This window comes from Coregonus lavaretus (genome assembly GCF_964263955.1).
Source record: "Coregonus lavaretus genome assembly, contig: HAP1_SCAFFOLD_4881, whole genome shotgun sequence".
Taxonomy (NCBI): Eukaryota; Metazoa; Chordata; class Actinopteri; order Salmoniformes; family Salmonidae; genus Coregonus; species Coregonus lavaretus.
The window spans coordinates 1-11,842 of NW_028157773.1; the positions used below are offsets into that span (position 1 = coordinate 1).

Consider the following 11,842-nt stretch of genomic DNA (forward strand, 5'->3'; position numbering starts at 1 on the left):
CGAAACCGTGACAGTACCCCCCCCCCCCTTGACGCGCGGCTCCAGCCGTGCGCCGACCCCGGCCTCGGGGACGACCAGGAGGACGCGGAGCAGGGCGCGTCGGGTGACTACGGTGGAATTCTGTCAGGAGAGACGGGTCCAAAATGTCTCTCCTCGGCACCCAGCACCGTTCCTCCGGGCCGTACCCCTCCCACTCCACGAGATATTGGAGAACCCCCATCCGACGTCTCGAATCCAAGATGGACCGCACGGTGTACGCCGGTGCCCCCTCGATGTCCAATGGGGGCAGAGGAGTCTCTCTGATCTCATCTTCCTGGAGTGGACCAGCTACCACCGGCCTGAGAAGAGACACATGGAACGAGGGGTTAATACGATAGTCACTAGGCAGTTGTAATCTGTAACACACCTCGTTCAATCTTCTCAGGACTTTAAACGGCCCCACAAACCGCCGACCCAGCTTCCGGCAGGGCAGGCGGAGGGGTAGGTTTCTGGTAGAGAGCCAGACTCGATCACCAGGTGCGTACACCGGCCCCTCACTGCGGTGGAGATCGGCGTTCGCCTTCTGACGACGGATGGCCCGCTGCAGGTGGACGTGTGCAGCGTTCCACGTCTCCTCCGAGCGCCGCACCCACTCATCCACCGCAGGAGCCTCGATCTGGCTCTGCTGCCATGGTGCCAGAACCGGCTGGTAACCTAACACACATTGGAAAGGGGTTAGGTTAGTTGAGGAGTGGTGTAGGGAATTCTGGGCCATTTCTGCCCAGGGAACATACCGTGCCCACTCCTCCGGCCGGCCCTGGCAGTATGATCTAAGAAACCTACCCACATCCTGGTTCACACGTTCCACCTGCCCATTACTCTCTGGATGGTAACCCGAGGTAAGGCTCACTGAGACCCCCAAACGCTCCATAAATGCTCTCCAGACTCTGGAGGTGAACTGGGGACCTCGATCAGACACAATATCCTCGGGTACCCCGTAGTGCCGGAAAACGTGGGTGAATAGAGCTTCGGCGGTCTGTAGGGCAGTAGGAAGGCCCGGCATAGGGAGCAAACGACAGGCCTTAGAGAACCGGTCCACAACGACCAGTATAGTAGTATTCCCCTGCGAGGGGGGAAGGTCAGTGACGAAGTCCACCGAGAGGTGAGACCATGGTCGTTGTGGAACGGGCAGGGGTTGTAACTTACCCCTAGGCAGATGTCTAGGCGCCTTACACTGGGCGCACACCGAGCAGGAGGAGACATAAACCCTCACATCCCTGGCTAACGTGGGCCACCAGTACTTAGCACTAAGGCAGTGCACTGTCCGGCCAATACCAGGATGTCCAGAGGAGGGTGACGTGTGAGCCAGGGATGTACGTGATCTTAAATACGAACCGGGCCAAAAACATGTTCCACCGCGCCTGGCGAGGGTTCAGTCTCCTAGCTGCCCGGATGTACTCCAGGTTACGGTGGTCAGTCAAAATGATAAAAGGGTGTTGAGCCCCCTCAAGCCAATGCCTCCACACCTTTAGGGCCTGTACCACGGCTAACAGCTCCCTGTCCCCTACGTCATAATTTCGCTCCGCCGGACTGAGCTTTTTGGAATAAAAGGCACAGGGGCGGAGTTTAGGTGGCGTGCCGGACCGTTGCGAAAGCACGGCCCCTATACCGGCCTCTGACGCGTCCACCTCTACCTGAAATGGTAAAGCGGGATCCGGATGCGCCAGCACCGGAGCCGAAGTAAACAGGTCCTTCAGTCTCCCAAAAGCCCTGTCCGCCTCGGCTGACCACTGCAAACGCACCGGACCCCCCTTCAAAAGAGACGTTATGGGAGCTGCCACCTGTCCAAAACCCCGGATAAACCTCCGGTAGTAATTTGCAAACCCCAAAAACTGCTGCACCTCTTTAACAGTGGTTGGAGTCTGCCAATTACGCACGGCTGACACCCGGTCAACTTCCATCTTCACCCCTGACGCAGACAACTGATAACCCAAAAAGGAGATCGACTCCTGGAAAAACAGACATTTCTCTGCCTTGACATACAGGTCGTGCTCCAACAGCCTCCCCAACACTCGGCGCACCAGGGCCACATGCTCGACTCGGGTAGACGAGTACACAATAATGTCATCTATGTACACGACCACCCCCTGCCCCTGCATGTCCCTGAAGATCTCATCCACAAATGATTGGAAAACTGAAGGAGCGTTCATCAACCCGTATGGCATGACAAGATACTCGTAATGACCCGAGGTGGTACTAAACACTGTCTTCCATTCATCGCCCTCTCTAATGCGTACCAAGTTGTAAGCGCTCCTGAGATCTAATTTTGTGAAAAAACGCGCCCCGTGCAATGACTCCGTCATGGTCGCAATCAGAGGAAGTGGATAACTGTACTTCACCGTGATCTGATTGAGACTACGGTAATCAATGCACGGGCGTAACCCTCCATCCTTCTTCTTCACAAAAAAGAAACTCGAGGACGCAGGGGAAGTGGATGGCCATATGTATCCTTGTCTCAGAGATTTGTCTATGTAAGTCTCCATAGCTCTCTTCTCCTCTTGAGACAGAGGATACACATGGCTCCGTGGGAGCGCAGCTCCTGCCTGGAGGTCTATCGCACAATCTCCCTGCCTATGAGGAGGTAACTGTGTCGCCCTCGACTTACTGAACACAATAGCCAAATCCTCATACTCGGGGGGAATGTGCAATGCGGGCACCTGGTTTGGACTCCCCACCGAGGTAGCCCCCACGGAAACACCTAAACATCGCCCCACACACTGGGCAGACCACTCCATCAGAGCCCTCTCCTGCCACGAAATAGATGGATTATGGATACTCAACCAGGGCATTCCCAGCACCACCGGATACGCAGGAGAGTCGATCAGATATAGCTGGATAATCTCCTCATGACCCCCCTGCGTACACATCCTAAGTGGTGCTGTGACTTCCCTGACGTCAACAGGAAGAAGGGGAATCCCTAATTCTAAACAAAATTTACTATCAACAAAATTCCCAGCCGCGCCTGAATCTACTAGCGCCTTATGCTGGGAATGAGGTGCAACCTGTGGAAATCGCACAGGTATACAGAAGTGCGCAACAGAGAGCTCTGGGTAAGTGGGGCGCCTACTCACCTGGAAGGACTCCCCAGTGCGGAGCCTGTCGTCTTCTCCCCTAGGAGACCCTCCCCAGCACCTAGCCGCGGTGTGTCCTCCACGGCCACAGTTGGTGCAGGGGACGGCCCCCCTCATGCTCCGACCCCTCCTCTCTCTAGCGCCAGCACCCCCGAGCTCCATAGGGCTCGGCTCGGAGGTGCTGGAGGATGGAATGGACGGACCCCCCTCGGAACGTCCGCGGGTAGCCAGCAGGGTGTCCAGCCTGATGGACATGTCCACTAACTGATCGAAAGTGAGGCTGGTATCCCTGCAGGCCAGCTCCCGACGGACGTCCTCTCGTAGACTACAGCGGTAGTGATCGATGAGGGCCCGCTCATTCCACCCTGCATCCGCCGCTAGAGTTCGGAATTCTAAAGCGAACTCCTGGGCGCTCCTCCTCCCCTGCCGGAGGTAGAATAGACGCTCCCCCGCCGCTTTCCCCTCAGGTGGATGGTCAAACACAGCCCTGAAGCGGCGGGAGAACTCTGAGTAGGTGATAGTGGAGGAGTCTATTCTCCTCCACTCGGCGTTGGCCCATTCCAACGCCTTGCCGGTGAGACAGGAGATGAGGGCGGACACGCTCTCGTGTCCCGAGGGCGCCGGGTGTACGGTGGCCAGGTATAGCTCCACCTGTAGAAGGAAGCCCTGACACCCGGCAGCGGTCCCATCATATGCCCTCGGGAGCGAGAGCCGAATTCACCTGGGTTCCGGAGCTTGTATGGGCTGACTGGCTGATGGTGATGGCACGGAAGGTGGAGGTGTGGGTGTCCCTCTAATCTCCCAGCGTTGAAGCGTGTTGATCACGTCCTGAAGGGCGGTCCCGATACGAAGGATCTGGTCGTTCTGCTCGCGGACCCGCTCCTCCAGAGACTCAGGTGCTGCTGCGGCTCATGCTGATTCCATCTTAGGTGTGTGATTCTGTCAGAAGGTGTGCTGTGAAGGTGTGGTGCAGGAATCAAGCGCAGGACGCAGGAACTTAGTCCAATAGACTTTAGTGAACCAAAACTCAAAACGAGTCAAAAGAGCTTGGATACGAGCGATTACGCACACAGGCGTAAAATCAAACAAAATAACAATAACGCACAAACACGTGCGAGAACCTCTCCAACACAGAGGAGAGAACGAAGCACAGACATACACGACAGCAAGTACAATCACACACAACACATGACAAACACAACGAGAACTTATAGGACAATAATGAACGCTAAACGATAACAGGTGTACAACATCAAGACAAAACCAAACGAACATCAAAACATACAACGGTGGCAGCTAGTACTCCGGAGACGACGACCGCCGAAGCCTGCCCGAGCAAGGAAGAGAGGCAGCCTCGGCCGAAACCGTGACAATAATTCACTGTATCACAATTCCAGTGGGTCAGAAGTTTACATACACTAAGTTGACTGTGCCTTTAAACAGCTTGGAAAATTCCAGAAAATGATGTCATGGCTTTAGAAGCTTCTGATAGGCTAATTGACATCATTTGAGTCAATTGGAGGTGTACCTGTGGATGTATTTCAAGGCCTACCTTCAAACTCAGTGCCTCTTTGCTTGACATCATGGGAAAATCAAAAGAAATCAGCCAAGACCTCAGAAAAAAAATGGTAGACCTCCACAAGTCTGTTTCATCCTTGGGAGCAATTTCCAAATGCCTGAAGGTACCACGTTCATCTGTACAAACAATAGTACGCAAGTATAAACACCATGGGACCACGCAGCCGTCATACCGCTCAGGAAGGAGATGCGCACTGTCTCCTAGAGATGAACGTACTTTGGTGCGAAAAGTGCAAATCAATCCCAGAACAACATCAAAGGATCTTGTGAAGATGCTGGAGGAAACAGCTACAAAAGTATCTATATCCACAGTAAAACGAGTCCTATATCGACATAATCTGAAAGGTCACTCAGCAAGGAAGAAGCCACTGCTCCAAAACCGCTATAAAAAAGCCAGACTATGGTTTGCAACTGCACATGGGGACAAAGATCTTACTTTTTGGAGAAATGTCCTCTAGTCCGATGAAACAAAAATAGAACTGTTTGGCCATAATGACCATTGTTATGTTTGGAGGAAAAAGGGACATGCTTGCAAGCCGAAGAACACCATCCCAACCGTGAAGCACGGGGGTGGCAGCATCATGCCGTGGGGGTGCTTTGCTGCAACATCTCAAGACATCAGTCAGGAAGTTAAAGCTTGGTTGCAAATGGGTCTTCCAAATGGACAATGACCCCAAGCATACTTCCAAAGTTGTGGCAAAATGGCTTAAGGACAACAAAGTCAAAATATTGGAGTGGCCATCACAAAGCCCTGACCTCAATCCTATAGAACATTTGTGGGCATCACTGAAAAAGCATGTGCGAGCAAGGAGGCCTACAAACCTGACAGTTACACCAGCTCTGTCTGGAGGAATGGGCCAAAATTCACCCAACGTATTGTGGGAAGCTTGTGGAAGGCTACCCGAAACATTTGACCCAAGTTAAACAATTTAAAGGCAATGCTACCAAATACTAATTGAGTGTATGTAAACTTCTGACACACTGGGAATGTGATGAAATAAATAAAAGCTGAAATAAATCATTCTCTCTACTATTATTCTGACATTTCACATTCTTAAAATAAAGTGGTGATCCTAACTGACCTAAGACAGGGAATTTTTCCTAGGATTAAATGTCAGGAATTGTGAAAAACTGAGTTTAAATGTATTTGGCTAAGGTATATGTAAACTTCCAACTTCAACTGTACATTGTGATCTTGTCTATATGTTCTTGACTGCTACAAAATGAATTGCCTCTTGAGGACATTAAAGTTTTCTGAATATGAATATGGGACTAATATGGAAGTCTATACCAGACGTTGACGAATGCTGCCGTCCGTTTGTTCTGACCTTTGCTGCAAAAAAAACACATTAAAACGTAAAGAATATTTCAGTGAGTGTGGGTTTTCCTTTCCAGACACACACTCACACACACAAACACAGCCCCCCACCTCCACGGGTTCTGGCCCCTCTTCCGTGGTGGCGGCATCCCCGGGTGGGACGTAGAATCGGACCTCCATGAGCGACACCTCTGCCTCGTCGTTCTGGTGGAACTCCAGCGTCACCTCATTCTTCCCCGTGGCGCACTGGGACACGCTGGCCAGGGGGATCTCAAACACTGGGCTGTCGCTCACCTCGAATGACAGGAGAGGGCCTGGGAACGGAAAATAGACTGTTTTGGAGCCAAAATGTTACAACCAAAATGGCCTCCGACAACTTGAATATGGTGGTAGTGTTGTCCTCACCAGAGAATTTGGCGGTGCCCCAGTTCCAACCCTTCACACATAACTCCTTCTCTGACAGCTCCACTTTGTAGTGGGCTTTGAAGTACTCAGAGATCTTCTCAAAGTCCTGGAGAGAGAGGGGAGAGAGGAGTGGGGTGGAGAGAGAGAGAGAAGACAATGTTTATTTTCCATGCTGACTTTCCTGTTTCAAATGGTTCTATTCTATACTCCTCTCTGATCTCGTTCCTACTCCAAACTCACTCTTTACTCTGTTTTCATTCCCATTCTTTCCTCTTTCCACCTTTCCATCTCTTTCCTCCCCTTTCTCCTTCTTTCTTTCTTCCATCATCCATTCCTCCCTCCCCTTCATCCTTCTCTCCTTCCCTCCATCTCTCTGTCTCCCCTCAACGATATCTCCATCCCTCCCTCCTGTCTCCTCCCTCCCTCCCTCTCCTCTATCCTCCCTCCCTCCCTCCCTCCCTCCTTTTTTCCTCTCCTCCACCCCTTTCCTCTCTTCTCTTCACCTCTCCTCTACCCTCACCTCTCCTTTACCCTCCTCCCCTCATTCCTCTCTCTTCCCCCCATCCCTCGTCACCGTGTCTCTGAAGCCGTCATATTTGTAGATGTGTCCGGTGCTGGTGGTCAGCTTGATGCCCTGTCCCAGACACACACGTCTCCACTGGGCCTGAGACAACTCCGCAGCTGGGATGCTGTCCACCCTCCCTGTCTTACTGCTCTTATACACCACACTCTGTCTACCGAACCGCAGACGCCCGTCGTTCTGGGGAAACACAGTACATACAGTCCCAGTCAAAAGTTTGGACCTACTCATTCAAGGGTGTTTCTTTATTTTTTTACTATTTTTTACATTGTAGAATAATAGTGAAGACATCAAGCTGTCATCAAGGCAAAGGGTGGCTATTTGAAGAATCTCAAATATAAAATATATTTTGATTTGTTTAACACATTTTTGGTTACTATATGATTACATATGTGTTATTTCATAGTTTTGATGTCTTCACTATTATTCTACAATGTAAAAAAAAAATTAAATTAAGAAAAACCCTTGAATGATTAGGTGTGTCCAAACTTTTGACTGGTAGTGTATATAGTGTTGACATACATATACAGTATAGAAACACCTGAAGTATACATAGACACACACACACATTTAGAATAGTTTGTAATAGTTGACTTCTTACTGCATTGTCAGATATGTGTTGCTATGCTGAAACACACACAGACAGTCTCTCCTCGAGTCCTCTCTCTCTCTTTCTCTCACACACACACACACACACACACAAACACACACACACACAAACACATGCATGCACACACATACACACGCACGCACACACTTACCCATGACCCTTTGACCTCCTGGTAAATGTCACTGAACTCCAGTGTGTCGACCATGGCAGCTGTTCCTCTGCTCCTCAGGAGCCAGTCTACCTCTAATACCACACACAGAGAAAGGACAACCGTCTGCCTTCATTATATTGGTCCTCTAGCTCAATTGGTAAAGCATGGGGCTTGCAATGCCAGGTTAGTGGGTACGATTACCGGGACCACCCATAAATAAAGTGTAGGCACGTAACTGTAAGTCGCTTTGAATAAAAGCGTCTGCTAAATGGCATATATAATATTACTACCGTATCTACTGTACTGTACTGTGTATAGTATAAACTAACTACAAACTCATATAAATATAATTCTTATTCTAACTCTTTCTAACTCTATATATAAATTAGTAAACATTTACATTACATTTTATGTGCAGGAAGTGGACTAAATCTTACTAAGCAGACCAGATGCAAAATGCATAAATTCAAATTACTTATATGGAAACCTGTATGAACTGCATGTCCCAACAATTTAGTACAGTGGGCCTTGCAGTGAAGATTATAACAACCAACCAAACTTGCTTGTTATGTGTAGCTTTCAGCTGTCAAGCAAATTGGGACTGAGACATGTAAATAACCCTTATGACATGTAAAAACTCTTATGCAATACATTACAGCTTGCTATAATGGTGTCATTACTATGTTATTGTTTACCGATTATAGTTGATCTGTGGAATAACGTCTTGTTTACATTACTAACCGTTGTGTTTTAGCTGTCAACTTGTAATGTGCGTTGGGAGAAAGTCAAGTCTTTGCGTCGTGTGCGTCGAAAGTGACGTTACCAAGGCTGTAATGTGTTACGTTTGACGTTTTTTTCTTCTGTTGGTCTGGGTTTGTTGCGTTTCGATTGATTGGTTCATGATAACATACAAATTGATCATCAGGCAAAAACCGAAGTGTAAAGACATCGAACACAATTGTGATCAGGTATGTTATAAAACTATATCAAGGGTCTGATGAAACGTTTTTGCATACAATGAATTGCAGAAGTGCAAGAAACCTATGAAAACGCGCAGAATAGTTCATATGATAGTAATGCATACAAAATACTTTGCATTGTTGGCGAAATATCGCCTAAATTGCCAGTTATGCAGCTAATGTTTGCATTACGGACTTCAATCCGTTTGTACAGGAACTGAGGTTGTGGGTGGGGCGTTCAGTCGCTGTGTCAAAATGTAATTCTGCCGTGTGTGTACTGTTCACAAACTTCAACCCGCAAACTATACTGCAATCTTGGTTTAAAGGAAACAATAATGTTACTATTGAAACAGAAACACTGCCTACTCATCAATATCAGTAGAAAACACACGCTCTCTGTCTGTCTGTCTGTCTGTCTGTCTGTACGTACGTCTGTCTGTCTGTCTGTCTGTCAGCCAGGTCAGCCATGACGGCCAAACGTGCAGGTCTGATCACCGACTCCTACAAGGTGGTGAAGAGATCCAGGAGAGAGGAGAAGAGAGAGAAGAGGGCCCCATCGCCTCCCCAAAAGGGTTAGACATGTGTGTGTGTGTGTCCAGCAAACCACACAGCAGTCATACAAGACAGATGGAACATTGTAATAGAGTATGAAATTGAACTACTGTTTTCAAATGACACCCAAATGATTTTATTGAGATAATGAATAGAACACTAGAATAGTTGTATTGGTCTCTGTAGAGGAAATTAGTGATTCAGTGATGCAACTCAACTTGTCAATAGAGCACTATTTCCCCAGCTGTATGTGATTGGTCATGGTGGTGTCACTCTAACTTCGCTTCCTGTCTGTCGTCCAATCAGACGCTGAGCCGCGCCCCCTCACGGCCAGAGATAAAGAGCTGCAGGAGCTGAGACAGTTTGACCTGGACTGGCGGTATGGACCCTGCACAGGTACCCTGCAGCAACTGGTGTTAACTATCTGACAACATATTTTTAATACAGTTATTCATAATAACAATATGCAGCACAGTGGCGCGCCAATGTTTAATCTTTGCACGGTCCTTTTATCTTGTAATTTTTTTGTGTTTCCTCTCCTGTTACGTATTGCTTTGTGAATTGTTTTAATCCAATCCAATTGTTTTCCTTCCTGTATCTCATAGTGTTATATGATCTACAGTAGCATTCCTACTCCCTCTCTACTCACACTCTCTCTTTCAGGTATCAGTCGTTTGCAGCGGTGGGAGAGAGCTGCACTGCATGGGTTAAACCCCCCTCAGGAGATCAGAGATATGCTGCTCAGCGCAGACACAGACCCAGACTACACACACTGGTACTATGAACAAAATAGTACACACACAACGCACAAGCAGATGCACACACACACACACACACACACAAATGCATGTACATTCTTAGAAAAAAGGGTTCCAAAAGGGTTCTTCGGCTGTTTCCATAGGATAATCATTTTGGGTTCCAGGTAGAACTCTTTTGGGTTCCATATAGAACCCTCTGTGGAAAGGGTTTTACATGGAAACCAAAATGGTTCTATCTGGAACCGAAAAGGGTTCTTCAAAGGTTTTCCTATGGGGTCAGCCGAAGAACCCTTTTAGGTTCTAGATAGCACCTTTTTTTCTAAGAGTATACACACACACACACACACACAGTCAAGAACACACAAAAAACTATCTTTCATAAACACACACTTCGGGACCATTACAAATGTATTCCAGCCATACAGCATCATACGTAATGTTGTACATAACAGTAATGAGAAATTATGCATTTGTCATATTTTGTTGTTAAAATATTGTCTTTGTACTGTTTTGTCTTTCAGCCTGTGGAGTGACTATCCATTGTGAGAAATAGAAAGAGGTGAGACAGAGAAGATAAAATAAGAATGTGCAAAGTTCATGTGGTTTTGTTTTTGTTAAGTTCAAGTTTGACTGCAAACCATCACACTACACTTTTTTATTAAAAACCCTTTTCTACCAAAATATCTGTTTTTGTTAGGTCTGTCACACACACACACACACACACACACACACACACACACACACACACACACACACACACATACAGACACACATACACACCACTACCTCCGTCACACATTTGGTTCACTTTTGAGACATACATAAATATTTTTATATAGGTAACCTATTTCAAACTAAAGTATTTAAATGGTATATGTACCAGAGTGAGGGAGAGGGAGAGAGAGCTTGAGAGAGATCGATAGAGGGACAGTCAGATGTTGCTATTACTTGCTAATGATGTGTGTCAAAAGCGTTCCACAAGGTGTCAAAAGCGTTCGACAGGGATGCTGGCCCATGTCTCCAATGCTTCCCACAGTTGTGTCAAGTTGGCTGGATGACCTTTGGGTGGTCGACCATTCTTGATACTCATGGGAAACTGTTGAGCATGAAAAACCCAGCAGCGTGGCAGTTCTTGGCACAAACTGGTGCGCCTGGCACCTACTACCATACCCCGTTCGAAGTCACTTACATTACATTTTTTGTCTTGCCCATTCACCCTCTGAATGGCAAACATACACAATCCATGTCTCAATTGTCTCAAGGCTTAAAAATCCTTCTTTAACCTGTCTCTTCCCCTTCAGCTACACTGATTGAAGTGGATTTAACAAGTGACATCAATAAGGGATCATAGCTTTCACCTGGATTCACCTTGTCAGTCTGTCATGGAAAGTGCAGGGGTTCTTAATGTTTTGTATACTCAGTGTATATGTAGCTATATAGTTATCATTACTCATTGTGTATTTATACCTGTTGTTTACGAAGCATGTGACAAATAAAATGTGATTTGATTTGAGTAATAGCCTAGAATAAATGATGTAGGCTAATGTGTTGCATCAGACGAGCAATAGCCTACTGATGTTAATGTGAAGTCCTACAGAGCAGATAGGAGGTTGTGTGTGTGACAGTGTGCGTGAGAGAGAGGAGGTGGGGGGCGGTGCACATAAACGTGACGTGCTACAGAGAGGAGGGTGCGTGGGGCACATAATGTCTGACCACATATGACCTTAGCCACATATGCGACCAGACATGCCGCGTTCAAAACAACTTGGAACTCGAAAAAATACGAGATCAAATCATGATGTCTGTGATCTTCAGGTCGGA

At 47.6% G+C, this 11,842-nt stretch overlaps 2 protein-coding genes across 3 annotated transcripts; one reads left to right on the forward strand and one right to left on the reverse strand.

Annotated features, from left to right (window-relative positions):
• Window positions 1-4,032: 4,032 nt before the first annotated feature.
• LOC311124950 (FACT complex subunit SSRP1-like) lies at window positions 4,033-8,548 on the reverse strand. 2 transcript variants are annotated; one of them, XM_084199044.1, is made up of 6 exons: window positions 8,494-8,548; window positions 7,753-7,844; window positions 6,986-7,171; window positions 6,412-6,517; window positions 6,118-6,320; window positions 4,033-6,021 (listed from the first exon to the last, which is right to left on the reverse strand). In XM_084199044.1, the coding sequence occupies exons 2-6, from the start codon at window positions 7,804-7,806 to the stop codon at window positions 5,974-5,976; spliced, it is 597 nt and encodes a 198-aa protein (XP_084055170.1). In that variant the 5' UTR covers window positions 7,807-7,844; window positions 8,494-8,548; the 3' UTR covers window positions 4,033-5,973. The 2 variants fall into 2 exon arrangements, with proteins under 2 accessions (XP_084055170.1, XP_084055171.1); XM_084199045.1 differs by having other exon boundaries at window positions 8,448-8,525.
• Window positions 8,549-8,567: 19 nt separating this feature from the next.
• LOC311124951 (DNA polymerase delta subunit 4-like) lies at window positions 8,568-11,536 on the forward strand. Its single transcript, XM_084199046.1, has 5 exons — window positions 8,568-8,720; window positions 9,167-9,283; window positions 9,570-9,659; window positions 9,927-10,038; window positions 10,543-11,536. The coding sequence occupies exons 2-5, from the start codon at window positions 9,178-9,180 to the stop codon at window positions 10,565-10,567; spliced, it is 333 nt and encodes a 110-aa protein (XP_084055172.1). The 5' UTR covers window positions 8,568-8,720; window positions 9,167-9,177; the 3' UTR covers window positions 10,568-11,536.
• Window positions 11,537-11,842: the final 306 nt, after the last annotated feature.

What these genes read in the sequence shown, in the direction of transcription:
- LOC311124950 (XM_084199044.1), bottom strand. Translation starts at nt 7,806, where the DNA reads ATGGTCGACACACTGGAGTTCAGTGACATTTACCAGGAGGTCAAAGGG. An exon ending in GGGCACCGCCAAATTCTCTG is followed by an intron (nt 6,321 to 6,411) that starts GTGAGGACAACA and finishes TTCCGTTCCCAG; the next exon opens with GCCCTCTCCTGTCATTCGAG. An exon ending in AGGGGCCAGAACCCGTGGAG is followed by an intron (nt 6,022 to 6,117) that starts GTGGGGGGCTGT and finishes TTTTTTTTGCAG; the next exon opens with CAAAGGTCAGAACAAACGGA.
- LOC311124951 (XM_084199046.1), top strand. Translation starts at nt 9,178, where the DNA reads ATGACGGCCAAACGTGCAGGTCTGATCACCGACTCCTACAAGGTGGTG. An exon ending in CCCATCGCCTCCCCAAAAGG is followed by an intron (nt 9,284 to 9,569) that starts GTTAGACATGTG and finishes TCGTCCAATCAG; the next exon opens with ACGCTGAGCCGCGCCCCCTC. An exon ending in GACCCAGACTACACACACTG is followed by an intron (nt 10,039 to 10,542) that starts GTACTATGAACA and finishes TTTGTCTTTCAG; the next exon opens with CCTGTGGAGTGACTATCCAT.